Source organism: Heterodontus francisci, chromosome 17 (genome assembly GCF_036365525.1).
Source record: "Heterodontus francisci isolate sHetFra1 chromosome 17, sHetFra1.hap1, whole genome shotgun sequence".
Lineage (NCBI taxonomy): Eukaryota > Metazoa > Chordata > Chondrichthyes > Heterodontiformes > Heterodontidae > Heterodontus > Heterodontus francisci.
Window position 1 is genome coordinate 84,641,423 of NC_090387.1, and position 22,351 is coordinate 84,663,773.

The 22,351-nt window shown below is 48.9% G+C and overlaps 1 protein-coding gene across 2 annotated transcripts in view; it reads left to right on the forward strand.

Moving 5' to 3' along the window:
- setd6 (SET domain containing 6, protein lysine methyltransferase) overlaps positions 1-22,351 on the forward strand; it is a 101,870-nt gene that overhangs the window by 65,536 nt on the left and 13,983 nt on the right. For both annotated transcript variants that reach the window (XM_068049805.1, XM_068049804.1), the window contains one exon: positions 8,581-8,725. In XM_068049805.1, coding sequence (XP_067905906.1) covers positions 8,581-8,725 — 145 coding nt within the window. The remainder of the gene's footprint in view (positions 1-8,580; positions 8,726-22,351) is intronic.

Sequence of the window (22,351 nt, forward strand, 5' to 3'; positions counted from 1 at the left end):
CTCACATTCATACGAGAGGCACATACACACACACACACAAATAGATACAGAGGGAAAAAGAGTTGGGAGGTTGAAGTAAAGTCTATGATAAGTGGAATTCAGATACTGACTTTCAACTTCCTTAGTTGAAGTTAAAGTCTTGAAGTCCTTGCTGGGGCCACGTGCCCAATTCAGGCTTGCTTCTCTGGTTCTGGAAGGCCGAAGAGAGGCTTTATCCGTCCTCTTGGTTGTTGCATATGAGAGTGGGTAGATTTGAGGTTTAGCTGCAGCCGAGGCCTTCCTGGGACTTTGCTGGAGAGGGAGAGATGCTCTTTTCTTGCTTGGAGTTCCATCACTGTGTTTTTTCCTTCTGAGGCATAATTCACAAACTCAAGAGTTACACAGGCAGGTATGTCATGTGACCACCTCTTTGTTTGAAAACAGAAATTTCTGTTTGAAATTCAAAGTTCTTGCAAGCTGTGCAAACATACTTGGTTGGGGGTGGTTTGGCTCTTTCAAAGTCAATGGGTGTCGAGGCTTTTGACGACCACTATCGACAAAAACCATTCTAGGTAATTGAATCAGAGCACACCCCTAGTGTTCTAACTCGACTGGGTAATTACCTCTGTCTCTCAGCCAGCCCTTGGCTTCTCATATGCAAGTTGTGCGTGGCCACCTTTAGCTGTTCTGTGCTGCTTTTTAAAGAGTTATCTGTTAATAATGTCCAGTAAAAGTCTCAGGTAAAGTTTCATACAACGAAATTAATATTTTTCCATTTGGCAGGTGAGTTGTCTGTCACATTATTGAACAGACTCCCTGGTGGAAGCAGTTCTGTAAACTTGAGGTTATTCAAAACTCTGCTGCCTGTGTCCTTACTCACACTAAGTTGAATTCACTATTACTCCTGTGTTCACTGACCTACATTGACGCCTGTGCAAGCAACGCCTTGATTTTCTCGCTCCCTGCGGGACCTCATACCCCTTTGTACTTATTGGTACAGAAATGGACCATGAGTGCAGGCTGCTTACCTTCCCCCTTCATTGTTCTGAAGCCGCTCAGTGACATCCTTGACCCTGGCATCAGAGAAGGTATCATACCATCCAGGAGTCATATCTGCGGCTGCAGAAATGCTGGTCTGTTCTCCTAACTATTGAATCCCCTATTATTGCTTTTCTGACTTTGTTTCCACCCCCCCCCTCTCCTCTCCCCACTCCTCCACCCCATACAGCTCAGCCATGGACTTGGCTCTGGCTGAACTCCCACACACGAATTGAATACCAGTTAGAGATGTATTCTGCACTACCTGTCTGGTCCTCCTTGTCTGTCTGGCGATCACCCATTCCCCCTCTGCCTGTACACCCGTAATTGCGGGATGACCACCTCCTGGAACGTGCTTTCCACGGGGCACTCAGCCTCGCAGATGCACTGTAGTGATGCCAGATGCTGCTCAAGCTCCGAAACCTGGAGCTCGAGCTGCTCCAGCTGACACTTCCTGCACATATGGTTATCCAGGACACAAGAAGCATCCTGAAGCATCCATGGCACAGGATGTGTAGTCAGTGGGACTATGGTGCACTGCCATGCCTTTGTTGATTAGATGAGTAGCTAAAGTTACCAGAGATAAACTTGCAACTTAATTACTTTATTTAGACTAAGTTATAGGTAGGTTAAATATTTACCTGTAACTTACTCCCTCCGCCCCTGCTTGTTCTGTGATGTCGTCATCCACCTCCTCTGTGTTTACTGTGACTGCACTTGCTCATATTCACAAAAAGCAGGACAAATCCAATCCGGCCAATTACTGCCCCGTCAGTCTACTCTCGATCAGCGGTAAAGTGATGGAAGGTGTTGTCAACAGTGCTATCAAACAGTACTTGCTTAGCAATAACCTGCTCAGTGATGCTCAGTTTGGGTTCTGCCAGGGCCACTCAGCTCCTGACCTCATTACAGCCTTGGTTCAAACATGGACAAAAGAGCTGAACTCAAGAGGTGAGGTGAGAATGACTGCCCTTGACATCAAGGCAGCATTTGACAGAGTATGACATCAAGGAGCCCTAGCAAAACGAGTCAATGGGAATCAGGGGGAAAACACTCCGCTGGTTGTAGTCATACCTAACGCAAAGGAAGATGGTTGTGGTTGTTGGAGGTCAATCTGCAGGAATTCCTCAGGGTAGTGTCCTAGGCCCAACCATCTTCAGCTGCTTCATCGATGACTTTCCTTCAATCATAAGGTCAGAAGTGGGGATGTTCGCTGATGATTGCACAATGTTCAGTACCATTCGCAACTCCTCAGGTACTGAAGCAGTCCATGTAGAAATGCAGCAAGACCTGGACAATATCCAGGCTTGGGCTGATAAGTGGCAAATTACATTCGTGTCACACAAGTGCCAGGCAATGACTATCTCAAACAAGAGAGAATCTAATCATCTCCCCTTGACATTCTATGGCATTATGATCGCTGAATCCCCCACTATCAACATCCTGGGGGTTACCAGTGATCAGAAGATCAGAAACTGAACTGGAGTAGCCATATATATACCGTGGCTACAAGAGCAGGTCAGAGGCTCGGAATCCTGCAGCGAGTAACTCACCTCCTGACTCCCCAAAGCCTGTTCATCATCTACAAGGCACAAGTCAGGAGTGTGATGGAATACTCTCCACTTGCCTGGATGGGTGCAGCTCCAACAGCACTCAAGAAGCTCAACACCATCCAGGATAAAGCAGCCTGCTTGATGGGGTGCCATTCACTCCCTCCACCACCGACGCACAGTGGCAGCAGTGTGTACCATCTACAAGATGCACTGCAGCAACGCACCAAGGCTCCTTAGACAGCACCTTCCAAACCCGCGACCTCTACCAACTAGAAGGACCAGGGCAGCAGATGCATGAGAACATCACCACCAAGTCACACACCATCCTGACTTGGAACTATATCGCCGTTCCTTCACTGTCGCTGGGTCAAAATCCTGGAACTCCCTTCCTTATAGCACTGTGGGTGTACCTACCCCAAATGGACTGCAGCGGTTCAAGAAGGCGACTCACCACCACCTTATCAAGGGCAATTAGGGATGGGCAATAAATGCTGGCATTGCTAGTGACAGCCGCATCCCATGAATGAATAAAAAAAAATATTCCCATGGTGTTTGTTTTCTGTAGTCTGTTGATTCTGCTGCCGCAGCTCTGTTCATGTAGCTCTTTACACAAATCCCTTTCCCAGTCCCAGAGAGTGTCTGCTTTTAAGTACTCAACTAAAAACCCAATTAACTCCCTTCACCTGCACATAATCACAGAATTAACATGAGATCCAAGAGGTGACTCTAAACTCCTTTGTTCAACCCACATTCTTATACATTAACTTTGCTTATTCCAACATACGCCTTCCTTTGTTCCTACATATCTAGCCGTTCCAAGGCCATTAGTTTGTGGTTGGATCACTCAGTCTCCTTCTTTGTTCTTGTCCCTTCCCCCAGTCACATCATCAAAGGGAGACATCTTCACAGTTGAGGTTTTAGCTATCTTCTACTTCAGTGGCCTTCCTAGCTGTGTTAGTAATTTTCAGCATTCTTCTTGCTAATTATCCCGTGATTCCCTACTTCAGTCCCCCCTTTTGACCCCCCGGGGTCAGATACTATCTGGCCCAGGTGGTTATTCCCCAAATCCTCCACCAGTCGAACAATCCGGGGATCCACCTGGGCCTCGACAAGCTTCAGATCCTTTCCTATCATTCTCTTATGGCCTTAGTGACCCAGGCTGAGCCTAGGACCGATCCTACCTATACAACATAGTTGTTACCTCTCTGAAGTTGCCCCCAGAGTGGGTAAGTGACACTGTGGGCACCAGGGTTGTATCCTTTGGTGGCCAGCATCACCATTTGCTCTGCTTGAGACATCATCAATCGAACAGCAGATAGACAGGCTGATTAGCAACACTACAATGGATGCGCCTGCCACCGCAACTCTCCCTATCTCCCACCGATCGTACTGCATTGTTGCCATTGTTGCACTGCCTTGTGCTGAATCCTCCAGCTTCCTTTGTTACCAGGTATACTTGTACTCTCTCCCTGGTTACTGCCTGGTGACTTTCCTCCACATATTTACTAGCTGTAATCAGGATGGCACAGTGGTGCAGTGGTTAGCACTGCAGCCTCACAGCTCCAGCGACCTGGGTTTGGTTCTGGGTACTGCCTATGTGGAGTTTTCAAGTTCTCCCTGTGACCGCATGGGTTTTCTCCGAGTGCTCCGGTTTCCTCCCACATGCCAAAAACTTGGGCGTTGATAGGTAAATTGGCCATTGTAAAAATTGCCCCTAGTGTAGGTAGGTGGTAGGAGAATTGAGGGAAGGTGGGGATGTGAGAGGGAAAATTGGATTAATGTAGGATTAGTATAGATGGGTGGTTGATGGTCGGTGCGGACTCCGTGGGCTGAAGGGCCTGTTTCGGTGCTGTATCTCTCTATGACTCTATTGCCTTCTGGGCTATCTCTCCCGGGGCATCATCTATGTTTAGCGTTCCATCCCACCATGAGCTGAACATGCGTCCAGTGTGAGCCCTACTGGCTAGGTGGGAAGTCTCTGACAGTAAATGAGTCAATAATCTGCAGACTGAAAGTGTGGTTGTTGCCACACTCTAAACTTCCGTAAAAGAATTGCGTGAGGGAGGTTTGAACTGCCTTGAAGGCCTTTTCCAGAGGATTCACTGACACCACGTTGGCAGAGCTATTACTGATGGGCTTTAGGGTGTTGCATGAGCAGACAATGACTGTACAACATTCCCATGTCATCAGTAAGGTGGTATTCTTATTGGCCACCAAGTATCCCCGGGATCTCACCTGGTATACCCACCCATTCTTTTCTATTCCTAACTATGCAAATTTACATCCCTCTTGATAAGTCCCATTTGTATGTTCCTGGGCATAGTCATCAGAAACTTTATTTTCTTTCTTCCACCCTAGTGGGTCTATTAACCACAAGTTCCTGCCTTTCCTCATTAAGGTTGATGAGATCCAATCTCTTAACTGTGTGATACATGTGCCAAGTGCAGTACCGAATCTTATATCTTCAATGTCTGATCTAAGTTTATTTATCAGGTCCAGAGCCAACATGTCACATGCCCTTCCCTTTGCCTATGTGTCCGTGGCCTTAGTAACAGCAGCTCCAGGCCCTTCACTATCCCTTCTCCCTGAAGTTCAATTGCTGTTGGGGATATTCCATTCCCCAGGCTGTGAATCTTAGTCCTCTGGCTGTTTCCTTGGCAACCCAGGACGTGTAATCATTTATGTCAGAAATCTGTAGCGAATTTAACACTGAGATGGCATTTCCGAATTGTCCCCCTATATCTCTAAGTCACTTCGAGAGTCACCATAGTGATGTCATGCAATACTGTTTTAAGTTTACCTATCCTAATTACCCCATCCTGGGGTAGGGGCACAGCAGCTGGACATTTGGTGGACTTCTAGTATCCACAGGTGGCCAAGTTAAAACATGATATATCGCTACAACCCAAACAATTAACAAGATCGTTACATAGTTCTTGACAATATTGTCCTGGTATGGGTCAGGTTAGACTTGCATATGTTACGTCAACAAGAGGAGTTAATGCACCCTGCAGGCTCGTACAACCAAGCTGCTACTTTGTCTCTACAAGAGAACCTCGGGTTTGGCAGGCAGAACGTAAGACCCAGTCTGGACAGCGATATCTGTGTTGTCCCATTCCTCAAACTAACTGAGATGACCCGATGGCTGTCTCCAGTCACCCTGTCCGATATCCAGACATTGGGTCTCCTTACCCACTCTCCATGGCCTCCTTTGGGCAGCTGTATGTACTGGCCAGGATGTAAACAGGTGTAGTTTCCAATAAGTACCAGGGGCTTTTCCCAGGCTGCCACAGTTCCCAGGAGGATGATTAGAATGATTGCGATGATGGCATCTCTCCAATTCGTCATTTTCCTGTTGGGAGAAATTACAGAGGACACCAGTCATCACCACTTAGTCCTTATTATCCTTTGTGCCTTTAAAGGGTTTAAGTTGGGTCCGATGTTTCCATCTACCCTTTCCTTTCATATCCATGCATGCACAGGTGTCGCTGGTCATTAGGAACTCACAGGGTCCTTGCCACCTGGGTGCTAAACCTGCCTTTTCAGGTAAAATCTTGACCATTACCCTATCTCCTACTCCCGGTATATTTTTCCTTTCCTCCGCTCCATCCTTTTCCATATCTCTAATAATCTGCTGGTCCCTGCCCTCACGCCTCAGCTCATGCAACTGTTTACACAATTCTTTAACAAATTTCCTAACTCACTTTTGCAGGGCCCACGTTGTTGCCCCCTGCACGTGCATTCCTTGGCAGCCTCATAGCTTGTCCTGTCATTAGTTCATACAGCTTCAGTCTCACCATCCGGTTAGGTGCGGCCCTCAGTCTCATCAGGATACTGGGCAACAACCCTTCCCAGCCCTTACCAGTCTCAATTATTGCTTTTGATAAAGCAGTCTTAAGTGTCCTGTTTATTCTTTCCACCATCCCGGAGCTCTGTGGGCGATAGGGTACTTGAAACTTCTGTCCAATGCCCAGTAAGGTACAAGTCTGCTTGATAACCTTTCCAGTAAAATGTGTCCCATTTGAATGCCTCCCACTGTTCTGACACTGATTTACCTTCAAGTAGCTGTTTCCAGTCCACTTTCGCTAAATCACTCCTCAGTTTAGTAAAATTGGCCTTGCCCAATTGAGAACTCTAACCCCTGTTCTATCTTTGTCCTTTTCCGGGGCGGGGGGGAGGGGAGGGGTGGTGGTGGGGGGTGGATAGTGGGGTGGGGGGGGGGGTTCCCTCATTTTAACCAGTAGTTATTAATTACAGTTATCATACCCTTTTCTTCCTTATCCTTCATCTGTCCTACCAAGCCTTCTGCCTGGAGGGAGGATCCAAAGGATTCCATCCTGTCTTTTTCATTTTCTCTTTTAGTTTCCTATGTTTGTCTGTGATAAACCTTGTAATGGACCCCTCTGGACCCCACTTTGACATGTCTGTCTTTGCCTAGCCTCTGGCCTGCGTTTTTGTGGTTTGGACCTGCCTGATTCCTGGGGCGGTTCTATCCTGCCTGGACCTTGTCCTTTCTCTTTGTCTGGCCTTTGGCCTGCACATTTGCGGTTCGGACCTGCTGATACCCGGGGCGGCTCTCTTGGCCCGCTGTCTCAGGGACGGCTCTGACCTGCGTGGACCTTGTCCTTTCTCGGCTCTACTACGCAGTTTTGCTTCCTCACCTGCAGCTGGTTCTCAGGTCTTCTGGTCTCCGCATCCACTCTCACCCGTCTTCCGGGCTTACACTCTAACTATGGATGATAAAATAAACCATACTCGCCCGTTTGGTGGGTCCGGTTGTCTGGATCCTCAATTGCTTGTTGGAGACCCTGCTCGCAGCGCCAATTTGTTGTGGAGTACCATTGAGAACTCTTCACGCGAGATGGCTGTAGGTGAAGCAAGCAAAATTTATTCAGAGATACAAGTATACATACAGGGGAGTACGTCTCTCAGTGAGGTCCAAGAGGCGACTCAAAACTCCTTTGTTCAATCCACCTACTTCTACATTAACTACGTGTGACATTCTCTGTGTCAGCTATTTTCACATATTCACTTGGCCAGTTGCTTATTCCAACATACGCCTTCCTTTGTTCCTACATATCTAGCCATTCCAGGCCATCAGTTTGTGGTTGGATCACTCAGTCCCCTTCTTTGTTCTTGTCCCTTCCCCGGTCACATCTCCCTTTAATTATATCTTCACAGTTGAGGTCATAGGTTATTTGCAGTGTTAGCTGTCTTCTACTTCAGTGCCTATCTAGCTAATTATCCTAAGATTCCCTACTACAATCCACTCTAAGCATAGCCAGCCTTTCCAGTACATCCTATCAATTTTCACCTCATCCATTACTTCTACCATCTCCGCTTCTACCACTATTTTGTCAGCAGCCTCTTCCTTAGTAAACACTGATACAAAGTACTCATTAAGTTTTCTAGCCTTGCTCTGTGCCTCTAAGCACATAACACCTTTGTCCCTAATAGGCCCCACCCCAACTCCTACTACTCACTTACTGTTTACATGCTTGTAGAGATTTTTGGGTTACCTTTCATGTTAACTGCCATTCACAGCTCAAGCGATGGGGGGGGGGGGGGGGGTGCGGTGATGGTGGGGGGAGGGGTTGGTAGGCAGCACTTTTATCTCTTATACTGCAGCCCCTACTTGTCCTTGAACAGTCACCTTGAACAGACATGTTGTTCACACACTCTACGTTATACTCCCAGCCATTTCACCATAACCCGCTTCAAATACATGTCCAATTGTCTTTAGAAAGTTACTGTGGAATCTGATTCCACCATCCTTTCAGGTTGTGTGATCCAGATCGTAATGCTCTGTGAAAAATTCTCTCATTCCCCTCTGGCTCTTTTATCAATTATTTTAAATCTCTGAGCTTTTGTTACTGACCCCTGATTTAATCCTAACAGTGATCCCCTGATTCCTTTCCCCCACCCCCATCTTTTAAATAAAAACTGGCATTTGTGGAGCATTTACTGAGTGGTTTGCACTATATAAATTTATTTCTTGGTTCCCACCCAGGTTTATGTGAGCAAGGAGGGCACAGTGGCAGATTACGGCCTGGTGGCAAAGGACGAGATTGAAGAGGGAGAGCTGCTGTTTTCGGTTCCAAGGTCGGCAGTGCTCAGCCAGCATACAACAACAATTAGTGACCTCCTGAAGAAAGGTACATTGTCCAGAAACAATGCTAGTGATCTGGTGGTGAGCAGGGTGAATGTTTGCCCAGTGTGTTACTGAACCCTACAGAGGCTGAGAGGCCCCAGATTCAATCCTCAGCCTATGTTACGAGCTGAATCGCACAATCTGAAAGGATGGTGGAATCAGATTCCATGGTAACTCTCTGAAGGCAATTGTACATGTCTTTGAAGAGGGTCATGGGGAAATGGCTGGGATGTGGAACTAAATTGGACTGTTTCTTCAAAGAGCCAGCACAGGCAAGCCAGGCCAAATGGCTGCCTTCTGTGCAGTTGACCTCAGTGGCTTGGGCTGGGAAGGGGAAGTGAGCTAGGGTTCACACTCTGACTGCCTCCTATTTAGGTTAAGATATGGCCATGTGGGTGATGGCTCTGGGCACTGGTGGAACTGAGTCAATAATCACAGGTGGGGGTAGGGAGAACAGGGAAAAAACAAAATCTATATTTCATAGAATCTTACAGCACAGAAGGAGGCCATTCAGACCATTGTGCTTCTGCCAGCTTTTTGGAAGAGCTATCTAATTTATCCCACTGCTGTGCTCTTTCCCCATTGTCCTGCAATTTCCTCCACTTCAAGTATTTATCCAGTTCCATTTTGAAAGTGGTTATTGAATCTGCTTCCGTCACCCTTAAGGAAGCAGTAGCATAGTGGTTATGTTATTGGACTAGTGATCCAGCGACATGGTAGCTGGGGAATTTAAATACAATTAAATAAATCAGGAATAAAAGCTGGTATCATGCTTGTTATGTTCCCTGTGGAGATCAATGAACCAAATTTACCGAACGACCCCAATAGAAAAACAAACGGACAAGGTTTCACTTTTTAAATTTTTACGCTAACAATTAAACCAAAATCAACATAATTTAAACATGAATTAACAGACAAATCACAGTCAATATGTATTACAAATTACACATTAACTATGAGATGCAACAAAGAAAGATCTCATGGATTTAGTGGGCAGTCCACTCAGCATATATGGCGCCAATAACAGCCACAAAGCTCTTCACAGCTCTGAACTTTCTCAGGTAAATATTCAGCTTGTTTTTTTCAAGATGCAGTAATTGATTTTCATCTGACAGCAGTTCCCCCTCAACCCGAGCTCCATGGCTACGGTCTCCGCAAAAAAAAGCGCTCTACTCCAGAACCTCTGCAACTCTGCTCGCAACAGTCTTGATGGCATGGATCCACCAGTATAACCTTAAGTAACTGTAACAGCTGCAGCAACTCTTATTGCCTCTGGCCAGCTCCTGGATTCTGCCTCTACTCTCTACAGCTTGCCTGCACATTGCAATCTTGTGATCTGAGCTTGGATGGTTCAGCATCTGTTTTATCTGGTTCCAACCAGTTCTGTCTTCCCAGAACCCTGAAGTTCTTAGTTTAACTTTTAGTTCGGGACTGTCTCAAAAAAAAAGCATTGAAACCAGAGTCAGTGCACCTAACACAACATTCAACGAGACATTTATTCAGCTTGCACACGCTCCCCCACTGGTCCCACAAACCGTGGACTCCATCACACATTCTCCCCCCATCCCACCACCGTCCGGGAAAAAAAAAGCTTTACCGTAGTAAAGTTTTCTTTACAATTTAGAAATACAGCAAGTTCCATATTCCACATATATACATGTATTTACAAAATCATAAGGGCTTAACCAATAACAAATCCAAATAAATGTGACAATTAGGATTAATAGGATTCAAACAGCATAAAATCATAACTCAGAATCTTCCTTCTCTTTACAACCGCACCCCTCCCCCACCCCGATCAGCAATTACATTGTTATTGACTGCAACATGCACAGCTCTTAGTGTAAATGGCTGTAACATCAATTTCTAACGAAACAGTCCGAGGTTATTTGTTCTGAACCTTTCTAGAAACACAAGTGGGTTGTCGTCTGTATAAACTAGTACTTCCCCCTGTATATTGCTTACATATACATCAAACTATTGAAGAGCCAGTACGAGACTTAAAGTCTCTTTCCCGATGGTTGAATGCTTTCTCTGATGCTTATTAAGTTTCCTGGAGAAGTACCAAATGGGTCATTGAGTACCAGCATCATTTTGGAGCAGCACCGCTCCTACCCCTATGTCCACTGTTGTCGATAGCCACTTTGAATGCCTTACTAAAATCTGAAACTGCAAGAATGGGCTCCTTTATGAAAATGGCCTTTAACTTTTCAAATGTTGTTTGGCATGACTCTGACCTTTTGAACCTCACATTTTTCTTTAACAAATTTGTCAATGGGGTTACTGCTGAAATTAGGAACAAATTTCCAGTAGAACCTACACTTACCCAGAAATTGTAACACTTCTTTCTTTGTCTTGGGTACAGGAAAGTCTATTATTGCCTGAACCTTGGCCTCTCGCTGTAACACTTGGCCTTGACAAACTCCTAAATAAGCAACCTTGGCCGTGGCAAACTCGCTCTTTGCCAGGTTTATGACCAGTTTAGCTTTGGCCAGCTGGTCAAAGAGCTCTCAAATGTCGGACATGATCACTCCAGGTGTCGCTGTACACCAAAAGGTCATTGATGTACACAACACAATTATTCAATCCGGCAATCACTTGATTGGCTAATCTTTGAAATGTAGCCAGTGCATTTTTCATACCAAATGCCATGATTTTACATGGAACAGACCATCTGGTGTCACAAAAGCAGAAATTTATTTGGCTTGGTTGTTGAAGGGGACTTGCCAATATCCCTTAAGCAAATCAATATTGCTAACAAAGGCTGAGTTTACCACCCTATCAATACAATCCTCAAGATCAGATAGGGGTCACTCTTAGTTACTGCATTAACTTTTTGGTAATCAATGCAGAATCTTTGACAATCATTTGGTTTTGGTACCAGAACGACAGGAAAACTCAGCTGCTTTGACTGGTTTCAATTATATCATTATTTAACATGTATTGAACCTCCTCCTTGACTTTGGCCAATGTAGAAATTTTGTTTGATTGGTTTGGTTTCCCCTACATCAACCTCATGAATAGCCAGAGACGTACAACTGTATCTCAGCATACAGGCTTATATTCCCTCAATAGGTCAGCTATGTCTTTCCTCTGTTGTTCAGATAGATGGTATAGCACCTCATCCAAACCCTCCAACACTTCTGTGTTCGCCAGCTTCAATCTGAGAACACTCAGTCTCAAAATCATCATCTGGTTCATCATGTGCACCAGTATCACCATCTACATTCTCTACCACCTGTGCTACAACTACTGGCTGACTATGCTCATGGTCATAGTACCCCTTCTGCATATAGCTCCATGGACAGCTGGCATGGACTTGATGGGCCAAATGACCTCCCACTGTGCCATAAGTGACTCTGACTCTATTCACATGGCACACTCTTTGACTCTTTCGTCTGTCTGCGGTACTACTACATAGTTCACATCACTGGGTTTCCTTTTGATACAGTAGAGTCCACTAAACGTAGCTTTCAAGGTTTTGTCAGGCAAAGGCAACAAAACTAGCACCTTATCCCCGGGTTCAAAACTAAGTGTCTTAGCTGTTCTATCTGCTTGTGCTTTCATCACCTGCTGAGAAGCCTCGAGATGTTCTCTGGCCACTGCACAACTTTTGAGAGCCTTTCTCGGAACTTTGACACATAATCTAGGAGGGTAGTTTCCTCCTCCAGTGCCAAAAATCTCTCCTTAACAAGTTTAAGGGGGCTCCTAGCCTCCTGCCCACAGACCAATTTGAAGGGACTGAAATCGGTGAACTAATTTGGCGTGACCCTAGTTGCGAATAACAAGAATGATATCCCTTTATCCCAATCCTGGGGATACTCAAGACAATAGGCCTTAATCATACTCTTTAGGGTTTAGTGATACATTTCCAAAGCACCGTGGGACTGCGGTGATAAGCAGATGACTTGAGCTGCCTCATTCTTAAATTATATATGACCTCTTGAAATTTGACCCCTGCTCAGACTGAGTTTCTTTTGATAACTCATACCTAGTGAAAAACTGGACTAACCCCATAATCACCACTTTTGCTGCAAAAATCAATGATACAGCCTCTGGAAATCGAGTGGACAAATCCATGATGGTCAGGAGATACTTATGACCCAACTTAGTCTTAGGTAAGGGTCCAACACAATCTACAAAAACTCCACTAAATGGTTCATCAGATGCAGATATTGATATTAATGGGGCTGGCTTAATATAAGGCTATGGCTTCCCAACCATCTGACATGCATCACATGTCTTCCAAAAGTTAGCCACACCCTTATGCAGCTTCGGTCAGTAAAAATGCTCCATTACCCTACCCTGAGTCTTCCAAATTGCGGTAGCAAGGAGAGACAATAATTTGATGGACTACAGCCCAATCCTCATCAGCGGGCCTCTGAGGAGGTCTCCACTTCTTCATCAAAATGTCATTCTTGACTTAATAACACTCGGATCTTTTCAGCCTCTGCCTCAGAACACGCCTTCTGAGACAAGCTCCTCAAATCTGGGTCAGCCTGTTGTGCCTCAATCGAGGAAGATCTGCTAAACAACTCACCATTGTTAACCTTGGACTCTTTCACACCAACATTCCTATCCAAATCCTTGAAAAAGGTTTCAGCCAACCAAAATCTGAATTGTCCTCCAAAAACTGAATCCATCTCATCTGGTTTAACACTATGAGCCTAGGACCTAGTCACAACACAATCTAGGAAATTCTTCCTGCAAAATCTCAGTTTCCGCAGCCTCAGCTGGCTTCCTCGAAACCACCGGAGATACCAATACCTTATCCTCAGGTTCCTAGCAAAAGATTCACACCTTTAATAGGCGGCACAGTGGCGCAGTGGTTAGCACTGCAGCCTCACAGCTCCAGGGACCCGGGTTCGATTCTGGGTACTGCCTGTGTGGAGTTTGCAAGTTCTCCCTGTGTCTGCGTGGGTTTTCTCCGGGTGCTCCGGTTTCCTCCCACAAGCCAAAAGACTTGCAGGTTGATAGGTAAATTGGCCATTATAAATTGTCACTAGTATAGGTAGGTGGTAGGGAAATATTGGGACAGGTGGGGATGTTTGGTCGGAATATGGGATTAGTGTAGGATTAGAATAAATGGGTGGTTGATGGTCGGCACAGACTCGGTGGGCCGAAGGGCCTGTTTCAGTGCTGTATCTCTAATCTAAATAATCTAATCTAAGAACAAAACCAACAGTAACAGGACCAATGACTAAGTCACATTTCCAAGCAACCCTTTGTAAGGGAATGGGTAAATAATTTCCATCAATACCCTGAATTAACACCTTTGCATTCAGCGAACTACTGGGAGTAGCGGGAGAGAATTCACGTCACCTGCCAACATCAGTGACGGTGCTGCCCCTGTATCTCTAAGGAAAACAATTGACTTGCCTGTTTCACCAGGCAAAAGTGAGGATACTGGGGATACTTAACTCTCAAACAGAAAACTTCTATAGTTTTTTTGCAACCTGAGTCACTCCACAGCGAATGTGGGAGAAACTACCTGCTTGTTGTGAACGTTACCCGCTAGAACCGTATTTCCTGGGGGTGGGGGGTACGCGATACACCATTTGACTGTACACATGCAATGGGCTAGTTTTTCACTTCCAACCAAACCTGTCCTTCGGACTTTCTCTTTTGCTGACCTGAGATGTGTTTGTGTCTTTACATTTTTTTTTATTCGTTCATGGGATGTGGGTGTTGCTGGGCTAGGCCAGCATTTATTGCCCATCCCCTAATTGACCTTGAACTGAGTGGCTTGCTAGGCCATTTCAGAGGGCATTTTAAGAGTCAACAGACATTGCTATGGGTCTGGAGTCACATGTAGGCCAGACCAGGTAAGGACAGCCGATTTCCTTCCCTAAAAGGGCATTAGTGAACCAGATGGGTTTTTATAATGATTGACATGGTTTCATGGGCACCGTTAGACCGGCTTTCTTTTTAAATTCCGGATTTATTAATTGAATCCAAATTTCACCATCTGTTATGGTGGGATTCGAACCCATGGGTTTCTGGATTACTAGTCCAGCGACATTACCACTAACTTCGCCACCCGCTCCCCAGTGCTATCTTTCTCAATAGGACTGGATCTCTTTTTATTTTCAAACTTCCTATCTGCCCAATTTCTCTGAAAGTTTCCAAATTTAGGCCTGTGACTACTGTTCTTGTGAATCAATTCATAATCCTTTGTCACTACCGTGCTTCCTTAATTTACGAACTTTATGTTCTTCTGGGTGGGACTTTATTGCCAAAGGAATGCTACTTTAGAATTCTTCCATCAGAATCACTTCCCTAAAGCTCTCAAAATCTTGTGTAATCTTCATCGATCTATACCGCCTATCAAACATCATTTCCTTCTCTCTAGCAAACTCCATATATGTCTTCAGAGCATGACGGGGCCCCCTTTTTATTTTTAGTTATTTTTGTTTTATTATTTATTATTTTTATTTGTTTATTTTATTTTAGTTTGTTTCATAATTCATTTTTTTACCATGTGCTTACCCACTTTTTTTTCATGTTTGTGCTTTGGGCCAGGGCCGTTCATTTTTCTGTCAGTTAACACCCTCTCTGCACTAATGCTTTGTCTTTCAATACACCATTAACATACCGTTTGCCTTTGCTCCATGACCTTCTGGTCAGTTATTCTCTGTGACCCTCTGTCCTATCAATATCTTTGTTATCTTTTGCCTCACCCCGCTTTAGTTGCTTAAAACCTATTTGCCAGTTCTGATGAAGGGTCACTGACCTGAAACGTTAACTTCACTCTCCACAGATGCTGCTAGACCCGCTGAGTATTTCCAGCATTTCTTGTTTTTATTTCAGATTTCCAGCATCTGCAGTATTTTGCTTTTATTATCCATATATGACTGGCCCTTTTAATATTTTTGAATTCTGTCTTTAGGCCTCTGGTACCAACTCACAGGCATTGAGAACAACAGTCTTTACTTTGTCATAGTCCCGTGAATGCTCTTCTGAAAGAAATGAGTACACTCCCAAAGATTTTTTAACTTTTACTTTATCAAACTAAAATCAACATAAATGAAACATGAATTAACAGACAAATCACAGTCAATATATATTACAAATTACACATTAACTATCAAATACAACGAAGATAGATCTCACAGATTTACTAGACAGTCCACTCAGCATATATAGCACCAGTTGCAGCCACAAAGTTCATCACAGCTCTGAACTTCCTCAGGTAGATCTCTAGCTAGTTTCTTTCAAGATGTAGTTATCGATTCTCATCCGACAGTAATTCCTCTTCAACCTGAACTCCACTGATATGGTCTCCACAAAATAACGCACTGCTCCAGAACCTCCTCAGCTTTACTCATAACAGTTTAAATAGCATGGATCCAGCAGTATAATTTCAAGTAACTGAAACAGCTGCAGCAACTCGTATTTGCCAGCTCCTGGATTCAGTTTGCACTCTCTTCAGCTTGCCTGCAAATGTCAATCTTGTGATCTGAGCTTGGATGGCTCAGCGTCTGTTTTATCTGGTTCCAACCAGTTCTGGCTCCCCAGAACCCTGAAGTTTTTATTCCACTTTTGGTTAGGGACTATCTCAAAAACATAGAAACATAGAAAATAGGAGCAGGATTAAGCTATTCGGCCCTTCGAGCCTGCTGCGCCATTCATTATGATCATGGCTGATCATCCAACTCAGTAGCCTGTTCCTGCTTTCGCCCCATACCCTTTGATCCCTTTAGACCCAAGAGCTCTATCTAACTCCTTCTTGAAAACATACAATGTTTTGGCCTCAACTGCTTTCTGTGGGAGCGAATTCCACAGGCTCACCACTCTCTGGGTGAAGAAATTTCTCCTTTACTTCTTTGGCCTCCTTGTCTCGAGAGACAATGGGTAAGTGCCTGGAGGTGGTCAGTGGTGTGTGGAGCAGCGCCTGGAGTGGCTATAAAGGCCAATTCTAGAGTGACAGGCTCTTCCACAGGTGCTGCAGAAAAATTTGTTTGTCGGGGCTGTTACACAGTTGGTTCTCCCCTTGCGCCTCTGTCTTTTTTCCTGCCAACTGCTAAGTCTCTTCGACTCGCCACACTTTAGCCCCGCCTTTATGGCTGCCCGCCAGCTCTGGCGAACGCTGGCAACTGACTCCCACGACTTGTGATCAATGTCACAGGACTTCATGTCGCGTTTGCAGACGTCTTTAAAGCGGAGACATGGACGGCCGGTGGGTCTGATACCAGTGGCGAGCTCGCTGTACAATGTGTCTTTGGGGATCCTGCCATCTTCCATGCGGCTCACATGGCCAAGCCATCTCAAGCGCCGCTGACTCAGTAGTGTGTATAAGCTGGGGATGTTGGCCGCCTCGAGGACTTCTGTGTTGGAGATACGGTCCTGACACCTGATGCCAAGTATTCTCCGGAGGCAGCGAAGATGGAATGAATTGAGACGTCGCTCTTGGCTGACATATGTTGTCCAGGCCTCGCTGCCATAGAGCAAGGTACTGAGGACACAGGCTTGATACACTCGGACCTTTGTGTTCCGTGTCAGTGCGCCATTTTCCCACACTCTCTTGGCCAGTCTGGACATAGCAGTAGAAGCCTTTCCCATGCGCTTGTTGATTTCTGCATCTAGAGACAGGTTACTGGTGATAGTTGAGCCTAGGTAGGTGAACTCTTGAACCACTTCCAGAGCGTGGTCGCCAATATTGATGGATGGGGCATTTCTGACGTCCTGCCCCATGATGTTCGTTTTCTTGAGGCTGATGGTTAGGCCAAATTCATTGCAGGCGGCCGCAAACCTGTCAATGAGACTCTGCAGGCACTCTTCAGTGTGAGATGTTAAAGCAGCATCGTCAGCAAAGAGGAGTTCCTGATGAGGACTTTCCGTACTTTGGACTTCGCTCTTAGACGGGCAAGGTTGAACAACCTGCCCCCTGATCTTGTGTGGAGGAAAATTCCTTCTTCAGAGGACTTGAACGCATGTGAAAGCAGCAGGGAGAAGAAAATCCCAAAAAGTGTGGGTGCGAGAACTCAGCCCTGTTTCACGCCACTCAGGATAGGAAAGGGCTCTGATGAGGAGCCACCATGTTGAATTGTGCCTTTCATATTGTCATGGAATGAGGTGATGATACTTAGTAGCTTTGGTGGACATCCGATCTTTTCTAGTAGTCTGAAGAGACCACGTCTGCTGACGAGGTCAAAGGCTTTGGTGAGATCAATGAAAGCAATGTAGAGGGGCATCTGTTGTTCACGGCATTTCTCCTGTATCTGACGAAGGGAGAACAGCATGTCGACGGTCGATCTCTCTGCATGAAAGCCACACTGTGCCTCAGGGTAGACGCGTTCGGCCAGCTTCTGGAGCCTATTTAGAGCGACTCGAGCAAAGACTTTCCCCACTATGCTGAGCAGGGAGATTCCACGGTAGTTGTTGCAGTCACCGCGGTCACCTTTGTTCTTATAGAGGGTGATGATATTGGCATCGCGCATGTCCTGTGGTACTTAGTCTTATATTTATTTACAGAGTGAAATATTACAAGCATATACCTCCTAACTGAAAGGTTTACCCCATATCCTTAGACTATGACCCCTGGTTCTGGACTCCCCCACCATCGGGAACATCCTTGCTGCATCTACCCTATCAAGTTCTGTTAGAATTTTATAGGTTTCTATGAGATTCCCCCCTCACTCTTCTGAACTCCAGTGAATATAATCCTAACCGACTCAATCTCTCCTCATACGTCAGTCCCACCATCCCAGGAATCAGTTTGGTAAACCTTCGCTGCACTCCCTCTATAGCAAGAACATCCTTCCTCAGATAAGGAGACCAAAACTGCACACAATATTCCAGGTGTGGCCTCACCAAGGCCCTGTATAATTGCAGCAAGACATCCCTGCTCCTGTACTCGAATCCTCTCGCTATGAAGGCCAACATACCATTTGCCTTTTTTACCGCCTGTTAGACCTGCATGCTTACCTTCAGCGACTGGAGTGCAAGAACACCCAGGTCTCGCTGCATATTCCCCTCTCTCAGTTTATGGAGCTGTATAAAACTCTAGTTAGGCCACAGCTGGAGTACTGTGTACAGTTCTGGGCACCACACTATAGGAAGGATGTGATTGCACTGTCTGACTCTAATCTGCTTGCTGATAACCACCTACAGTCCTCCCTGAACCGATGAATTAGTGCTGTTCCATGTTGAACACCACTTGGTAGAAGCACTGAGGGTAACTGGGGCTCAGAATGTACTCTGAGTGGAGGACTTCAATGTCCATTGCCAAGAGTGGCTTGGTAGCTGCATTGCTGACCAAGATGGTTGAGCCCTGAAGGGGTTTGTGGCAGATGGTGAGAGAACCAGCATGAATGGAAAATCTACCTGACCTCATTCTGACCAATCTACCTGTTGCAGATGCATCTGTCCATGACAGTATTGGTAGGAGTGACCACCGCACAGTCCTAGTGGAGATGAAGTCCCACCTTCACACTGAGGACACTCTCCATCGTGTTGTGTGGCACTAGCACCGTGCTAAATGGGATCAATTCAGAACAGATCTAGCAGCTCAAAACTGGACATTCATGAGGCGCTGTGTGCATCAGCAGCAGCAGAATTGTATTCCAGCACTTTATGGCCTGGCATTTCCTCATACTTCCATTACCATCAAGCCAGGGGTTCAACCTCAGTTCAATGAGGAGCGTAGAGTACGCCAAGAGCAGTACTAGGCATAGCTAAAAATGTGGTGCTAACCTGGTCAAGCTACAACACTGGACTACAAACAATCTAAACCGTGGAAGCAGCAGGTTGTAGACCAGGGTTGTCTAACCTTTTCGCGTGGGGGGGCCACATAATTTTTGTCTTACATAGTGGCCCGTTGAGACAATTTTGAAAGATAAACGCACTAAAAATTTATCTTACTACTAATCAAAACATTAACAAATATGTATTTTTGTGAAGAAGCTTTAAATGAGAAGATTAATTTATTGACTAACTTTCTCGTCACTATGTTGGATACTGATTTATTGAGAGACCTGGCATTTTTTTGCTTGCACAAGTAGATAGATGTTCATCTGTCGGGAGAGATCTTGATCACTTTCTCTCCCTCTCTCTCTATCTCTGTGTCCCCCCTGTCTGTGTTGCTCTCCTCTCTCTGTGTCGCTCCCCTCTCTTCGTGTCATCCTGCTCTCTGTGTCCCCCCTCTCTCGCTCTCTCTGTCCCCCTCGCTCTCTCTGTCCCCCTCGCTCTCTCTGTCCCCCTCGCTCTCTCTGTCCCCCTCGCTCTCTCTGTCCCCCTCGCTCTCTCTGTCCCCCTCGCTCTCTCTGTCCCCCTCGCTCTCTCTGTCCCCCTCGCTCTCTCTGTCCCCCTCGCTCTCTCTGTCCTCCTCGCTCTCTCTGTCCCCCCCTCTCTCTCTGTCCCCCCTCTCTCTCTGTCCCCCCTCTCTCTCTGTCCCCCCTCTCTCTCTGTCCCCCCTCTCTCTCTGTCCCCCCCTCTCTCTCCCTGTCCCCCCCTCTCTCTCTGTCCCCCCCTCTCTCTCCCTGTCCCCCCTCTCTCTCCCTGTCCCCCCTCTCTCTCCCTGTCCCCCCTCTCTCTCCCTGTCCCCCTCTCTCTCCCTGTCCCCCTCTCTCTCCCTGTCCCCCCTCTCTCTCCCTGTCCCCCCTCTCTCTCCCTGTCCCCCCCTCTCTCTCCCTCGCCCCCCTCTCTCTCCCTCCCCCCCCTCTCTCTCCCTCCCCCCCCTCTCTCTCCCTCCCCCCCCTCTCTCTCCCTCCCCCCCTCTCTCTCCCTCCCCCCCCTCTCTCTCCCTCCCCCCCCTCTCTCTCCCTCCCTCCCCTCTCTCTCCCTCCCCCCCTCTCTCTCCCTCCCCCCCTCTCTCTCCCTCCCCCCCTCTCTCTCCCTCCCCCCCCTCTCTCTCCCTCCCCCCCCTCTCTCTCCCTCCCCCCCTCTCTCTCCCTCCCCCCCTCTCTCTCCCTCCCCCCCTCTCTCTCCCTCCCCCCCCTCTCTCTCCCTCCCCCCCCTCTCTCTCCCTCCCCCCCCTCTCTCTCCCTCCCCCCCCTCTCTCTCCCTCCCCCCCTCTCTCTCCCTCCCCCCCCTCTCTCCCTCCCCCCCTCTCTCCCTCCCCCCCCCTCTCCCTCCCCCCCCTCTCCCTCCCCCCCCTCTCCCTCCCCCCCCTCTCCCTCCCCCCCCTCTCCCTCCCCCCCCTCCCTTCCCCCCCTCTCCCTTCCCACCCCTCTCCCTCCCCCCCCTCTCTCTCCCTCCCCCCCTCTCTCTCCTCCCCCCCCTCTCTCTCCCTCCCCCCCCTCTCTCTCCGTACCCCCCTCTCTCTCCGTGCCCCCCCTCTCCGTGCCCCCCCTCTCCGTGCCCCCCCTCTCCGTGCCCCCCCTCTCCGTGCCCCCCCTCTCCGTGCCCCCCCTCTCCGTGCCCCCCCTCTCCGTGCCCCCCCTCTCCGTGCCCCCCCTCTCCGTGCCCCCCCTCTCCGTGCCCCCCCTCTCCGTGCCCCCCCTCTCCGTGCCCCCCCTCTCCGTGCCCCCCCTCTCCGTGCCCCCCCTCTCCGTGCCCCCCCTCTCCGTGCCCCCCCCCTCACCGTGCCCCCCCCCCTCACCGTGCCCCCCCCCTCTCCGTGCCCCCCCCCTCTCCGTGCCCCCCCCTCTCCGTGCCCCCCCCCTCTCCGTGCCCCCCCCCCTCTCCGTGCCCCCCCCTCTCCGTGCCCCCCCTCTCCGTGCCCCCCCCCCTCTCCGTGCCCCCCCCCTCTCCGTGCCCCCCCCCTCTCCGTGCCCCCCCCCTCTCCGTGCCCCCCCCCCTCTCCGTGCCCCCCCCCCTCTCCGTGCCCCCCCCCTCTCCGTGCCCCCCCCCCTCCGTGCCCCCCCCCCTCCGTGCCCCCCCCCTCTCCGTGCCCCCCCCCTCTCCGTGCCCCCCCTTCTCCGTGCCCCCCCCTCTCCGTGCCCCCCCCTCTCCGTGCCCCCCCCTCTCCGTGCCCCCCCCTCTCCGTGCCCCCCCTCTCCGTGCCCCCCCCTCTCCGTGCCCCCCCCTCTCCGTGCCCCCCCCTCTCCGTGCCCCCCCCTCTCCGTGCCCCCCCCTCTCCGTGCCCCCCCCTCTCCGTGCCCCCCCCCTCTCCGTGCCCCCCCCCTCTCCGTGCCCCCCCCTCTCCGTGCCCCCCCCCTCTCCGTGCCCCCCCCCTCTCCGTGCCCCCCCCTCTCCGTGCCCCCCCCTCTCCGTGCCCCCCCCCTCTCCGTGCCCCCCCCCTCTCCGTGCCCCCCCCCTCTCCCTGCCCCCCCCCTCTCCCTGCCCCCCCCTCTCCCTGCCCCCCCCTCTCCCTGCCCCCCCCTCTCCCTGCCCCCCCCTCTCCCTGCCCCCCCCTCTCCCTGCCCCCCCCTCTCCCTGCCCCCCCCTCTCCCTGCCCCCCCCTCTCCCTGCCCCCCCCTCTCCGTGCCCCCCCCTCTCCGTGCCCCCCCCTCTCCGTGCCCCCCCCCCTCCGTGCCCCCCCCTCTCCGTCCCCCCCTCTCCGTGCCCCCCCCTCTCCGTCCCCCTTCACCCCCCTCTCCGTCCCCCTTCACCCCCCTCTCCGTCCCCCTTCACCCCCCTCTCCGTCCCCCTTCACCCCCCTCTCCGTCCCCCTTCACCCCCCTCTCCGTCCCCCTTCACCCCCCTCTCCGTCCCCCTTCACCCCCCTCTCCGTCCCCCTTCTCCCTCT